Here is a 15,911-nt window from a genome sequence, read left to right on the forward strand (position 1 = left end):
AGCTTGAAGTTGTCAATGGGGATTCACCAAGGCTGAATGGGGTATTTCTAGCAGGGGTCCGTAGGAATCCCTGTCAGGGCTGACACGATTCAACATTCTCATCGATGATCTGAAAGTAAACACAAAATCATGTCACAAAACAAAATTGTGGCTGACACACCTATGGGTGGAGTGCTAAATAATGAGAAGGCCAGGGCAGTCTTACGGCGTGAGCTGGATGCAAGGTTATGCCTCTAGGAACAAAGAATGTAGGCCAGACCTACGGAATAGGGGGCTAGATCCTGGAAAGCAGTGGCTCTGAAAAGGATTTAGGGGTCATACTAAAGAAGCAACTCAACAGGTGCTCCCGTTGTGACACAATGACAAAAAGACTCATCTGCTCCTTAGATGTAGAGACAGGGTAGCAGTGAGGGGGGGTAGGGAGTTAATTTCAGCTCTGTATACAGCATCGGTGAGACCAATCCTGCAATAGTACATTCAGTTCTGCTGTCCACGTCTTGAAAAGGATGTTGAAAGGCTGGAGAAGGTGCAGAAAAGAGACACAAAAATGATATAAGGGCTGCAAAAAATGTCTGACAGCGAGAGACTTAAGATCCATCTGTTCAGTTTATTAAACAAGAAAATTGAGAGGTGTCTTGATCCTGATGTATACGTATGTCCATGGAGAGAAAGTGCCGGGTAGTGAAGGACTCTTTCCTCTAGCAGAGAAACACTGAACAAGAATCAATGGCTGGAAGACACAGATTTTTAACAGGGAGGGTGATTAACCATTGGCACAAACTCCCCAAGTAAGTGGTGGAAGTCATCAGACACAGCCTGGCTGCCTTTCAGATGCTTTAGCCAAACACAAGCTGTTGGGTAACAGGATGCAATGTAATGGCCTGTGATACATGGAGAGTCACACGAGAGAATCAAATGGCCCCTTCTGACCTAGCCTCTGATTTCACTGGCTCGATTAGGATAAGATTCCTAGGAGATTTCAGTAGGTTGCACAAAAGGCAACATTTGTCTCCAGATTTTTATCCTGATTTCCCCAAACCCCAGGGCATGAAAAATTAAATTTGAAATTCTCAAGAGAAACCCACATTGTACAATTCCCGCAGTCATAGCTTTTCCCGCAGTACTTGTGGCTTCATTTGCAATAATAAAAATTCAAGCTGGAGTCAATTAAATGTTGGTGAAAATTTCTGTTTCTAGTTGATCTAAATCAATTTGTCTGTTCATAGCCGAGAGCATTTGGTGGGAAAACTCTAATCTTCCCTAAAACTAGTCCTGGGCTAGTTTCATGGCCCAAGTACTCAGCTGTGGATGGCAGCTATTTTGTGCCTTGCAGAGAGCACCTCCCTTCATGTCTGGTACAGAGAGAGATAACCAGGATGGATCACATGGGTTTGATTCATCTGTGGATTGTTACATGTCGCAATCTGCAAGCTCGCTGGTATAGACGGGCTGCTAAGTCCCTGCCTGCAGATCAGACTGTAGCTGGTCCCGATGCAGATATTGAGGGGGGGATTGGGTGCAGGAAGCCTTCACACCTTCTGGTGCCCGACTGCAGGAGCTGGAGGTGGTGGCAGTTCCTGAGCTTGCTCCTGGTTAACTACAAAGGCCCAGGGAAGGGCTAGGGATTGGTCATCAGTCCCTCTCTGCAAACCGAGAGGAGTACACAGTGCACCCCTGATGGGAGGTAGGAATAAAACCTCCCTGTTGCCCTCCCACTGGTCGGAGAGACCCATTATGGCTCCAGGAGCTCCCCCTGAGGCCCGGCAGCTCCAAGTTCACAACTGAGCCCTGAGTTATTTATTGTACCTACAAAGAGCTCCACAGCTGTTGAATGTTAGTTGCTTTCTGCACAGTAACCACTGACTTGTTCAGTGAGGACTCTGTCTGCCAGCCCTCGGTGTGGGGCCGGTGGAGCTGTCATGGACAATAGGAATGAAATTAGCCCTACTGCAGCAGGGTGTGCCAGGCCAGACAGTGCTCAAACGCAGAGACTGCAGAAAGGAGGGTTTGCCCAAACCCTGAGGGACATCATCCCCTCCCATCCAGGCCAAAGGAGGCCAGAGAGTTCCAGGGTAATCGGAGCTGTAGAGCTTTCTCCTGGCAGGGTGGGGGGGGGGAGGAGAGCAAGTGTGTGTTATGAAAGGAAGAGCTGCTCAAAAAGAGAATCTCTCGGGAACGCTGCACCAGGCTTTAAGATGCTGTGAAGAAAGGAACTAGCAGATGTCCCTGGAGCTTCAGCGCAGGCATGGCACCAAGAGGAGCAGAGAAAGAACTCTTCACGCAGATAGTTTTGTATTGAAAGTTGAGGAGAAGAAAAATGACAGAGCTAGTTACTGTTTCTGATACAGTGGGTGAGCATTGAACCATTCAGAGCAGACCCCAAGGGAGTGCAGTGAAAGAGAGGGTCTATGGGAACGTCTACTAGAGGAAATGTGCCTCTCTGGAGCCAAGGGATGAGCTAAACAACTCCTCTTCCACCATTTACAAAGGCCTCAGCGAGAACAGGGTTTTTATATTGATAGGCAAAGATCTTGGGGACTGAATGCGGCAGTTCTTTGATGATCTGCCCATGGAAATGCACATCTGACTTGAGATGCCATTAAAACCAAGCTCTCAGACTGGCCATTGCTAGAAAAGCTGAATTCCATCCCATGACTCATTGAGGCTCACAGTGACCCTAAGTGTCTGATTTATGAATGCAAGGAAGGATTATTTTTGTTGCAACAATTTCTCCTCCTTATCACATCCTCTTAATTCACTCTCCCTTCATGTTTCAAGCAATTTCAAGCAATTGACTTGCTTAAAATGATGCAATTTGTGAATCTTCACTGGAGGGAACTGCTGCTTCTCGTGTTCCAGCCCTCCCTGTGGAGCTCATTTAGTGCGACTCAGGGCAACTCAACCAGGCCTCTGGGCCTCAGTTGTGTAAAATAGGGAGTCTCCGGTCTGGTCAAGGTCACCTAGCTGGACTTTTCCCAGGCTGCTGTGATGCTGAATAGTACATGCCCTTCGCAGAGTTCAGGCCGGTCCCTCGGCACGCACGCCAGGAGCGGCTCTAGTGTCCGACACCCCTCTTGGCAGTGGGACACCACAGGACAATTGCCTGGGCACCGAAACTAGCCCAGGCTCCCGAGTCTCCCCGCAGCTTGTGCATGTTCCCCAGAGTCCCGCCAAGGACACGAGCCTCCGGCTTCACACTTTACCTCTTCAGGGACATGTGATAGCAGGAGCAAAGGGGGACCGGCTAGAGCGAAAGGTGTCTAACCCCGTTAGGCCTTTCCGAAGAGAGCGCGCGCAGATCACTTAGAAAACAGCCACTCCCTGAGTGCAATGGACTTTGTTCCAGCTCCCCCTTCCCTGGGAAGTTCAGAGCTCCCCCAGGCACCTGCAGCAGCCCCCGTCAGCTGGATCACAGATCAGCTCCCATCCTTCCCAGTCTCCTCTGTCAGGTGATCTGATCATCCTCAACAGGTGACCCTGGATCCCAAGCAGGTGACTTTGTTGCCAGGTGATCTCTCCCTTAATCAACCATTATCCTGGGTGGGAGCCAGGGTGCTTCTATTTGAAGAGAGGACCAGCAAGGTTTAATAACCCTTCCAGGGTGACCAGACAGCAAGTGTGAAAAATCGGGAGGGGGGTGGGGGGTAATAGGCTCCTATATAAGAAAAAGGCCCAAAAATCAGGACTGTCCCTATAAAATCAGGACATCTGGTCACCCTAAACCCTTCATCGTTAGCCCTGGGCCACTAACCCCTGAAATTATAGCCCAATCTGAAGTAAACAGAGAAGCCAGACAAGCCCCATATTCAAAATGCAGCTTGCAGCTCAGTCAAGAGACACACACACCAAATTCATAAACTGTTCATGGACAGATTCCCCAAATCGTTAGGCCGCTGTGGTATCTGTCGATGGTAGATATATCTTACGGGTCAAGAGGTTTTATTATGACTCAAACCCATGTGATCCATCCCGGTTATCTCCCTCTGTACCAGACATGAAGGGTGGTGCTCTTTATTACATTCTTTGTATTGCAGAGAATGAATCTCTCAGGTTAAAAGCCGCCTCTTGGGATGTGTTTTCAATTCCTTTGTATTTTTCATCCCTTAACAATGAGTCCATTGACCTCAGAGGGCTTTGGATCAGGCCAAGTGATTTCAGTGACCACAGAAATTCCTTATCCACCATGTTGTTAATTCCTAATTCATGAGCTGAGCACTTGCCTCCTCAGCTGTGCTGTACATCTCCTAGCGATCACCCCCACCCAGAGCACGTTATCAGACCCGGAATCAGCTTCCTAGAAAACCTGAGATCCCCTGCGCTCTGGGAAGCTGCTGCTGCTGCACAGTCAGCTGGCAGGTCTGTGGTGAGATCACCGTACAGACGAGATCATGTTAACGACTAGACTAGACGAACTAGCATATCTCCTACCAACACAGCATCTTTAACGAGAAGGCAGCCGCTGATCTGCAGCCATTGTGCCCTTGGCTGGCCTGGCAACGGCAGCGACACAGGTCATTATAGAAGTTCATTAAGGAGCAAATTCTTTGCCCAGACTAGAGCCCAGGTGCAGGATTCGCTCCAGCCCTGCCCGGTGTGCTAAGCAGCTCTCTGCAGCCTACTCCCGTGAGAGAGAGGGGACGTCAGGATGTGCCCCTGACAAATCCTTGCCCTGCTGCCAGCCATGCCTTGCATGCTGGTCCCAAGGGCGCCGTGCCAGGCTCTGCAGCAGGGATGGGCACCGGGATTACCATCCCCATGGCACCACGGTCCCCCCTCCGCCGGCCCCACGTGCACTGCTCTCACCTGCCGACACCGCCCCCGCAGCTCCCATTGGCTGGGAATGGGGAACCGCAGCCAATGGGAGCTTCGGGGGAGGTACCAGTGTGCAGAGCCCTCTGCCCCCCTCCCCCAGGGGCCACAGGAACATGGTGCTGGCCACCTCCAGGAACGGCGTAGGGCCAGGGCTGGGGGATGGGGGCGGGAGGCAGGGAGCCTGCCCTGGCCCCGCTGTACGCTGCTGCCACTCCGGAGCCGCTCCAGGTAAGTGGCACCAGGCCGGAGCCCTCACCTCGAACCCCTCCTGCACCCCACACCCCAACCCCCTATCCCGAGCCCCCTGCTGCACCCCAAAACCCCTGCCCTGAGCCCCCTGCTGCACCCTGCACTCCCTCCTGCCCCTCGACCCCCTGCCCTGAGCCCCCTGCTGCACCCTGCACTCCCTCCTGCCCCTCGACCCCCTGCCCTGAGCCCCCTGCTGCACCCTGCACTCCCTCCTGCCCCTCAACCCCCTGCCCTGAGCCCCCTCCCGCACTGTTCACCCCCACCCACACCTCGCACCCCTCCTGCACCACTGCCCTGAGCTCCGTCCCACACTGTGCACACCCTCCTGCGCCCTGCACCCCTCCTCTGCCCCAACCCCCTGCCCTGAGCCCCCTGCTGCACACTGCACTCCCTCCTGCACCCTAACCCCCTGCCCTGAGCCCCCTCCCGCACTGTGCACCCCGTCCCACACCTCGCACCCCTCCTGCACCACTGCCCTGAGCTCCCTCCTGCATTGTGACCCCTCTTGCATCCCAACTCTCTGCCCTGAGCCCCTTCCTGCACACCGCACCCCTTCCCTGGCCCTACATTCTCGGCCCTGCAAGCAATTTCCCCATCCTGATGTGGCTCTCGGGCCAAAAATTTTGCCCACCCCTGCTCTAGAACCCACTCTGTACCTCTGTGCTGCAGCAGCAGCAGCCTGTGGCTCAGGGCCCCAGCCTTGCCCCCCCCCAGTGCCTTTGAACAGACTTCTCTGCACTGCGGCAAAGTGCAAGGGACACGGACACCACCTCAGCCAAAGACAGAGAACGGCATACGGCTGAATCGGGGAAGATGGTTAAACTCCCCAGAGGGCAGCAGGCTCCCTGTCATGGTGCTGGCCAACTCACTGTGCCCACGCAGACAGCCTGAGCGTCGTCTGGGATCCGTCTGGTGCGGCGAGCGTCCCAGTGACCAGGCCAACGTACGGCATCAAATAGGCAGCTCCGGGCTCTTCTCACCTTCCAGTGAAAACAACTTCCTCTGTGTGGGGAGTGTTCCCCTGCTTTGGCAGGTTGCCATGTCACCTAATCCCCTGTGCCGGATTTCTCCTCTGGGCGGTGCCGGTGAGGAGACAGCCAGGGTTGTAGGGTCAGATGTTTTGCTTGCACTGAGGCTCATGGAAACCCTGCTTGCAAATTTCTTAAGGTTTCTTGGATTGTGGCAATGCTGATGTTTTTCAGTGCCGGCCTTTCACAGCACTCCTGCAGGAACACCAGGACCAAGCAGGTGTCAAGTGATTAGGGATGTCTTCAGAAATTAAAAATTAATTTTGGATGTAAACTTTCTGCAGCCCACAGAGCTTTCACCCCAAACACAACAGCCTGGCAACAGTGCCTGTAAAGCAGGGGGGCAGGTGTTTTGTATCTATATTTCAGTATTCAGGCAGAGGGAAATGCAAAAGATAAACAACATAAGTGCTGACAGGTCAGGTCTGTGCTCCTCACTCAGAAAAAACTTCCACTGACCTCAGCTAGAGAATAATGGTATAGCTATTTGGACTGGGTCTGTTGGAAACAGAAATACAGTAAGCATTGGGTGGAGATTTGAGGTCCTTTCTCCCTCCTGATTCCAGTAAAGAAGTGGTTTTGTGAAATCTTTTCAAGGTACTCTGGTTTCTTACTGGCTCTCTGAGTAGCTGACAATAACCAACCCCTTGCAATATACATGCAGTCCCTACTAAAGCTGCCAGTTTGGCAGGCTCGGGAAACCAGCTGTAATTTTGGCCTTAGAACAGCCTCTATTGTTCCCAGATTGAGAGACTCTGGAAACACGCAGACGTAACTGTTGCAGAAAAATACCTTGAATTTGTTTTGGTTCATCCAGGACACTCCAGCTCACGCAGATGGAAATGGATCATTTATAGTGCAGCATCTTTGGACAGGTCTCTGCAGCTTCTCGAGACACAAGAAGCTCTAGAGTTTCTGAGTCCAGGAGGTGATTATTACTGGTCCCCAGGCCCCAGTCCAGGGTCAGGGCTACACGCAGGACAAATGAGTAATAAAAAGACGTCCCTGCCTCAGAAGTACCAGAGCAGGTTCATGACAGAATGTACCTGGGGGATGAAACGGGTGAATGGAAGAGAGGGAGGGAGCAGGGTGTGGGGAGATGAAGTAACAGGGAACTGAGAGCGCATCTAACAGCTGCTCCAGCTTGCTAGCTGCACAAACATGCCCCAGAGGGGACAGGTTTTTATGGGCACAGGGATTTGAAGGGAGGGGGGTGAGGCAGTGGCTTTATGGATCTTTTGTGAGGAATCCCGCCCCCCCATGACTAGTGGAAGGAAGCCAGGAGGTGTTGGAGGGAGCGATGGGGGGTCACAGAGTGAATGCAGGGCTCAGGGCTGGTTGAGATCCTACAGCTGATAGGAAGGGCTGAATCCTGAGGGGCCTCAGACCAGATCACCTGAAAGGGGAGAGAAGCAAAGGGGGGAAGGGCAGCCAGGGGGGTGGCGAGCTGTGTTACTTGGCAGCCTGGGGGGGGGAGGTGTGTCAGTGCCCCGGGGAAGGGGAACTGGAGATGAGAAATTATAGACGTGTTTCCCATCACGGTGAATCATCAGAGCACTCAGAAGATCTCTGTGCATTTACCCGGATATTTATAGCAGTGCTTAACACCAAGGCTTAACAAAGCCAGGAGTTTCTGGATTTCCTGTCCCAACAGCCAGCCTGGTCAAGGCTATGATCTTTGGCTATTGCAACATCATTACAATGGGTCACTCAATTTTGCGGAGGGAAACAGATTAAAGCACTCTGACTCGTGGAGACCTCCTAGTTCTTCAGATTATTAACCACGGCAGCTAAGGAACTGCCTGCTGGAAAGAACACTCACTCCAGCTTTAGCCTCTGCTGTCAAACACACCCCAGGGCTCTAGGTAAGAATTTTTGCAGTTTTAAAATGTCCTTGAGTTTTAATGTGCATCTTGGTTTAGCTGTAGCTCATTTTACAAATCTGTATTTGTTACAAACTAATTGCAATTATTTTTACTAAAATCTGCCTCATCTACTAGATGTTCCCTGTTGGCCGTTTGTGCTTAATTCTTTAGCTGGGAAATGGAACTCACCTGTGTAATTATTTCTGGTGGCTTTCTCAATTCTGCAAATCAGTGCTGCTCACAGGGAAGGTTGTACCAGTCTCTCACCTGACTCCTAAGTGTAAGGATCTTTCCGGTACTGGAACATATGCACATACCAAGTCTGATGTGTTTTTCAACAGGACACATTTTATGTTGTGATCACATATATCGTATCTGACTTTCTACAGACGAACTGCCCTCATTTACTGTGTGTAAATATCCCCCGGGTATTTCTTGATATCACACTAAAAATTGTCCATTTCAGTGTTGTCTTCATTTAGATCCAGAAACTAGAGCCACTCATATTCCTGTGGCTGTTGGCTTATGCTGGTCACTAACATTTATGTGAAGGTCTTTGATTTTGGAACGTACGTGCTTCCTGGCTCTGCCATTGCATTCTCTGGCACCATTCTGTTCTCTTTCATTGTAGCAGAAACCACAAATTGCAATTATATTAGGCTTTTAATCCAAGCACGTCAGAGCACTTCACTAGTATAAGCTATTTGAGCCACACAATGGCCCTAGGAGACAAGGAGGGAATATAGAAGATAATTTCCCCACCACTGAAATGTAGAATGTAATACTTTTGAAACCAATAAAGTTACCTTTATAACTGATCTTGATGTGTATTTTATAGACTCCTTCCGCTCCACCCTGTGTTTTTAACAGTGGGAATTCTTTACTGTTAGGATATTTTCTAACACCTGTCTTCAGTATCCCTTAATCTAGCATCAGGCTTTTACTTCTCTCCTGCCCCCTACTACTCTAGTGTCTAATCTCTTTCTGGCACTCAGCTGTAAATAAATTGAGCAGAGTGTGAACTGGAGCTGCCCAGGGTCTGCTTTATATTTACATGGCGGCTTTCTGTGTTTGCAGCCTGTCAGTCAGAGAAGCCCCTTGCAAAGCGGTTCCAGGACAAATCCCAGGTTCTGGTCTGCAGGACAGCATTCATTCAGTGGGTGGAGCGCTCTGTTGCCTGCTCCAGGGGAGGTCACCTGTGGTGTGTGAGGGTTCTGGCTGCAATAAATTTTGTTGGGTATTTTTTTAAGACAGTGAGGTTTCTCCTCACTCCATCAGATACCCGGGTACGGCAATATTCTTCTGGGTGGTAGCAGAACCAAAAGGACAGACCCAACCCTTCCAGGCTCTATGGCATTGCAAGCTCCTGCTAGAGGCATACCAAGCATGCAGTCCCTGTATTTTTTTCTCCTTCCTTTGCTAGACTTGAGCAAACAAAATTTGTGTGAATCCTTCTACCATATCCCATCACAATGTCAACCAGTTCTGCTGTAGTGTGTGATTAGTTCATAGTCTGTAAACAAGGATACCTTAGGAAGGCAAATCCCAAGTTGCTCTGATGCTGGACTGCCAGCTTTCTAATAACCTGCCCAATGCCTCTGTCCTGTAAGTGGCTTGGGGCTGAATGCCTTACACACCTATGGGGAAAACACATCCCTATTTCACAGGGTTTGCAAGCGTAAATAAATTCCTGTGTAACCTTCTCCACACCCCCCGGTGGCTCTGAGGGTGCAGACTCTGGGGTGCGCTTTACCTCCTGGGTCCTGGCTCATTCTGTCCATCTGGGTCTCCCTGCTGAAGTCAGGACTCCTCTACTGGTGGTGTCTCCTGGGAAACAATAGGTAACCCCCCGTCTCCCTGGGGACCGTACTCACTTCATAAAGGAGCAGACAGTTCTCAAATTACCAAACACCCAATGCGCTTTATATAAACACTCGACATTATAAACATTAACAATGCAAAGAACAAGTGATACGATCTATAATACAGGTGACTCTGGCTAGACTGTTAAAATATAGATACGCAGCCATCCATGGAGTCTGCCCTAAACCCTTTTTTCTTTCATTTAACCACTCACAAAGTCTCCCTGACCCTAGTTGCTAGGTCAGCTCTCTAGCCTGCCAGCCGCCAGGCCAGGCACCTGCCGATGCTGCAGGTGTCTGTCTTGCCTGAGGGGGTCCGAGGAACCGCAGAGTGGTCTGGGTCTCAGCAGTCACTTTCCATGGGATGGGCTAGCGAGCTTAGTGATCAGCTGTCCACTTTCCCTCTGCCTGAGGCAGGGTGACCAGATGTCCTGATTTTATAGGGACAGTCCCGATTTTGGGGTCTTTTTCTTATATAGGCTCCTATTACCCCCACCCCCATCCCGATTTTTCACACTTGCTGTCTGGTCACCCTAGCCTGAGGTAACGGTCAGTGGCAGCTCAGCGGTGGGCCGGACAGCCACTCCCTGCCCAGTGGTGCGACAGGCCCTGTGGGAACCGAACTCGACCGTTTCCCACTTGAGGGTTGGGAAAACTGAAAAACAGCCAATCAGTGAGGGGAGTGGGACGCTTCCCTCCTCTCTGTCTCTCTCATCTGTCCCCCCAGAATGAGCTCCCCTCCGTCGAGAGAGATGGGGCTGCTCTACTTCCCTCCCTCCGACCTCCTTTCTGTGTAGGGGAGGGTCGCTGGAGAATGGGGCAGCAACGGTTCTGGGATGCCACCTTCAGCCCTGCCCGGGCCCAGGTCCGTTCTGGTGAGAAGTAAGGGGGGGGGTCACACTGGTAGGTCTGAGGAGCTGCCCAAGGGAAAGCGATGTAAGAACAGACTGTTGTTCTTAGACTGAATCCCAGTCACGTTTGTCGGAGCCGAAAATTTCAGACTGGGAGAAATTCTCAAATTCTCCAAGAAAGTGGAATTGGTGTTTACTGTAAGAACCTGGGTTTCCAAACTCCGCTGTAATGTTGCCCCTCAGTCGACTTTACAGTGGAATTTGCATCTGCTGGCACAGGAACTGGTTCCTTGCCATCAGTCCCGGTCCCAGCGTAAGCAATGCTTACTAGTGCTCATACGCCATCCCCTGCATTGGCATCCAGGTGAACTTGCCAGCTTTCCCCAGTGGTCTGAAAGCAGTTTGCACTGGTGCCATGTGGGATCCAGTTCCCAAGGGGAGTAGCCATTCCAAGAAATCGTTGGAATCAGCCTTGTGTCTCGGGGTGAGCTGGGTGATGCCTGCGCCCCCTTCTCCAAAATCCCTCACTTCCTGGGGGTGGGGGGAGGTTGTCTGCTAAAGGGGGAGGGATGGGGCAGCGGAATGGATCTGGGTGTCTCTCCTGTTCCTGCCCTTTATTAATCCAGGATTTATTCAGGAACCCCTGATTGCTTTTCCCTTCCATCCCTACAGCTTCCTAAGTCTTCCCCTGGTTCTGCCTCCTGTGGGAGCCCCTGCCCCAGCCCCACCATGTTGTCTGAGTGGGGGATTCATGTAGGGCAGAGGCTGGACTAGCTCATCTGATCCAGTCTATCTGGAAGAGCTGGGCAGGAAATGAGTTTTGTTTCCATGAAAATAATGATTTGTGTGTGTGTGTTTTGCTGAAATCTTTCTTCAAAAATTTCCATGTTTTCATTGAGAAACTGGAACCCAGAAAACAGAGGTTTGGTTTTGATTTGTTTTGAGCCACCAAAATCTGAAATTTTGATCAAACGCTTGATGTTTCGGGGAGCTGGCTGAAATTTCTCTGTTTTCAGTTGCTCAAAGCTGAAAAGTGTTCAGGTTTCGGGGTTTTCTGTTTTCTGATGAAAACCCGAAAATGTTAACTAAAAATGGGCATTTTCTGCAGAAATCCTTGTGAGAGAGACAAGCTCACACAGGGCTCGTCTTCAGGTTTGTGTACACTTGAAAGCTCATCTCTTACCAACAGAAGTTGGTCAAATAAAAGCTATCCTGTCCCCCACCTTGGGTCTCTAATATCCTCTGACAGACGTGGCTACAACCACACTGCATATAACATTGTGATTGGCATTTAGCATCTACATTGATAAAATGCTTGTAAGGTTGTTACTGGTGCTCACAAGGCAGGGGGAAATCTGCTTCGCCGGTGTGGCTGGTTTTATACCTTAACTAGTTTTCAACCTGGCTTATTTTGTAGGTTTCTCGTGTGCGGATATTTTTCTGGCATAATACACTTCCCAGTGGGAAGCTTTGAAGTCTTACACACCAATGGACATCCAGTGGATTTGTGCTGTCACCATAATCCTAGCCTGGTTCTGCAGAGCTTCCTCGGGACAGCAGACATCAGGTAAATCAAGGCGCGTTCATGATGACGCTATTGTCTAATGCTTGCTTCAGATTAAATGGTGTGCAGAAATTTGCCAAGCTGTTTATAGAGCACAGGGCTAGAAGGGACTGCAAGGGCCTTCTAATGCCCCCCCTGCCAAGATGCAGAACGTGCTAGGTCTAAAACAGTACGAGGATGATTCCTAAATCTTAGCTTTTCATGGCTTTGACCCTGCAAACAGGCAGACCCCTGTGGAAGGGTTTACAATTGCTGGACTGGGCAAACATGCTACTGTGCTTAAAGGGGGCTTTGCAATTAACTTCAGTGGAAGCAGGAAGGGGCATCCAGTGCTGATGTACAATACATCTATTACATGTTGCTGTAATGTCTAAACGCACCTTGGGTGTCCGAGGAAAATACTCCTCAATATTTCCCAGTGAAGCCGAATGTAACAGGTTAATCTGGTGGATGGGGCTAATTTACAACCTGAAGGGAACTGACAATACAATTGTTTCTTCTCGTAAGGAATGTTTGTTTGCTATCAAAATGCAGTGTGTGCTTCCAATGATCAAAGAGAGGAACTGAAACCCTTCTGTTCCCCACTCAAAGATAAATACCTTCAGGTGATTGAGCCACGTGACTTGGGGACTCAGTGTTGCAGTCTTCTCCCACATGAAACTTCCGTGGGGCCAGATTCTCCAGAGCTGGCCCAGGGAGGTGTAAATTACACCTGGGCACCAGGAAGGAGTCCCTGTGCATAAGGACATGTGGTGGCACCGTTACCTGCTCTGCTTCAGGGTATCCACCGAGTGGAGATAGCTCAGCAGAGGCTGCCTCATAGCCCAACGAAGGCAGAGCAAGCTGGAGTCTTCTCCTTCTTATGCATCAGCAGCATGTACAAACAATTCAAGGCGAAAGCAGCAAAGAATCCTGTGGCACCTTATAGAATAACAGACGTTTTGCAGCATGAGCTTTCATGGGTGAATACCCACTTCGTCAGATGCAAGTGGTGGAAATTTCCAGGGGCAGGTATATATATGCAAGCAAGAAGCAAGCTAGAGATAACGAGGTTAGTTCAATCAGGGAGGATGAGATAACTAACCTCGTTATCTCTAGCTTGCTTCTTGCTTGCATATATATACCTGCCCCTGGAAATTTCCACTACTTGCATCCGACGAAGTGGGTATTCACCCATGAAAGCTCATGCTCCAAAACGTCTGTTAGTCTATAAGGTGCCACAGGATTCTTTGCTGCTTTTACAGATCCAGACTAACACGGCTACCCCTCTAATTCAAGGCAATTACCTCTGTGCAACCTCACTGAAAGCAAGAGGGCTGCCCAGGTGGCTGCAAGGCATCATTTGACTACATGAGATTGCACAGGTGCAACCAAAGTTCTTGATTTGAACCTAGGATTACTGGTGCTGGAAAGAGCCTAGTGTAACTCTCAGACGCCAGAGCTCTGCTCAGGCTGAGTGCACACGGCTGATTTTACATCAAAAATGTCTTTCCCTGGCTGTGCGCACATGTGCTGGGAGGTGGCTGAGTCAGCCTGGAAGTGTGAGAAACGTGACGTTTTTCACAGGAACAGATTTATTAACACTGGTGCCCTGTCCAAGTTACAATTACCCATGCCAAGCCTTGCCATTTCAATGGATCCAACATTCTTAATTACCCGTCCTAAACTGTTGAGTCTTGCTTTTGAACATTGTTAAAACGCATGCTTAATCCTGGAGGCGGTGGCAGTTTTATGGTGGTGCAGTGACCTTGGTGCAAAGCATTTTGAGATTCTGTGTCTAAAAGGCCATTTGTCTTCTGTGCAATATCAGAGTTTAAAACATCAGTTTGGTTTTTTTTATTTCTCTAAAATAACTTATTTTATCCATCTGCTTTTCCTGTTTCAGTTGAACCTCCCCGCAATCTTCAGATAATTGATCCTGGACTTTTAGGCCATCTCTATATAGAATGGCAGCCTCCACCTTCCCTGCTAACCCTCGATCAGTGTACAATAAAATATAAATTAAAATACCGTAGCACGGGTGATGCGGATTGGAAGGTAAGCTAAAGCATAGCTTGATGTATAGGCTATTGCTACTGCTTCCCCTTGGTTTCATCTGTCGATTACACCTTTTTTAAGTGAATGGTATGAAGTTGGTAAAAAAAAACAAACCTGGTAATTAAAGCAACTTCCTTTGACAAGGCCAAACTGTCAACCAAACAGATGAATGATGTAGAAAGGTAAATCTGGGAATAGGATGAAAATATTTTACAGTTTAACAGCAGCCGCCAAAACCTTTGGGACCTGCTTCTACAAACACTTCCGACTGGGTGTAGCACTGATTGCCAAGAGTAATTTCATAGTATTCAATGCACTAGTATTCAGTCTCTGCAGAACTGGGAGTCTGTAAAGTGCCTATGATCCTTCGGGATGAAAAGTGCTTTATAAATGTGAGATTACGTTTGATTCATTCTCATAACATTCTAACATTTCTTTTACCCATGATGGTATCTTTTATTACTGTTTACATTTATCTCTGAGAGATGGTCTGAACCGAAATCATCCATAAAATAAAATTGCCCATCTTATCTCATTAAAATGTAGCAAGGAGGAAGCCGATATGCCTGCTGCAAGGAGAATTGTTGAAATACTTGTCCGTGGGCAGGGAGATAAGGCTCCCACATGGGTAACAATGTAATGGACCCAGAGGAACAGACACCCGACACTCCAATTGCTCACTGTCAGATATTTAGAAGTGCCAAAAAAAAAAATCACCCAATATTGTGTTGGACACAATTCTCTGTAGGGCCATTTGCAAAACCCATGGCAGACAAGGGGAGGCTTTTCAGTGACCTCAGCAGGCTCCTAGAGAACAGGACATAGAATCATAGACTATCAGGGTTGGAAGAGACCTCAGGAGGTCATCTAGTCCAACCCCCTGCTCAAAGCAGGACCCATCCCCAACTAAATCATCCCAGCCAGGGCTTTGTCAAGCCTGACCTTAGACACCTCTAAGGAAGGAGATTCTACCACCTCCCTAGGTAACCCATTCCAGTGCTTCACCACCCTCCTAGTGAAATAGTGTTTCCTAATATCCAACCTAAATCTCCCCCACTGCAACCTGAGACCATTGCTCCTTGTTCTGTCATCTGCCACCACTGAGAACAGTCTAGATCCATCCTCTTTGGAACCCCCCTTCAGGTAGTTGAGAGCAGCTATCAAATCCCCCCTCATTCTTCTCTTCTGCAGACTAAACAATCCCAGTTCCCTCAGCCTCTCCTCATAAGTCATGTGCTCCAGCCCCCTAATAATTTTTGTTGCCCTCCGCTGGACTCTCTCCAATTTATCCACATTCTTCTTGTAGTGTGGGGCCCAAAACTGGACACAGTACTCCAGATGAGGCCTCACCAATGTCGAATAGAGGGGAATGATCACGTCCCTTGATCTGCTGGCAGTGATACAAGAACTAGGGGTCACCAAATGAAATTAATAGGCAGCAGGTTTAAAAGAAATAAAAGGAAGTTCTTCTTCACGCAGCGCACAGTCAACTTGTGGAACTCCTTACCTGAGGAGGATGTGAAGGCTAGGACTATAACAATGTTTAAAAGGGGACTGGATAAATTCATGGTGGCTAAGTCCATAAATGGCTATTAGCCAGGATGGGTAAGAATGGTGTCCCTAGCCTCTGTTCGTCAGAGGAT

At 49.3% G+C, this 15,911-nt stretch overlaps 1 protein-coding gene across 1 annotated transcript in view; it reads left to right on the forward strand.

Annotated features, from left to right (window-relative positions):
• Window positions 1–7,765: 7,765 nt before the first annotated feature.
• IL13RA2 (interleukin 13 receptor subunit alpha 2) overlaps window positions 7,766–15,911 on the forward strand; it is a 29,224-nt gene continuing 21,078 nt past the window's right edge. The window contains exons 1-3 of the mRNA XM_039489688.1: window positions 7,766–7,954; window positions 12,085–12,234; window positions 14,117–14,268. Of these exons, the coding sequence (XP_039345622.1) occupies window positions 12,156–12,234; window positions 14,117–14,268 (231 nt within the window). The 5' untranslated portion in view covers window positions 7,766–7,954; window positions 12,085–12,155. The remainder of the gene's footprint in view (window positions 7,955–12,084; window positions 12,235–14,116; window positions 14,269–15,911) is intronic.

Source organism: Mauremys reevesii, linkage group 9, assembly GCF_016161935.1.
Source record: "Mauremys reevesii isolate NIE-2019 linkage group 9, ASM1616193v1, whole genome shotgun sequence".
Taxonomy (NCBI): Eukaryota; Metazoa; Chordata; order Testudines; family Geoemydidae; genus Mauremys; species Mauremys reevesii.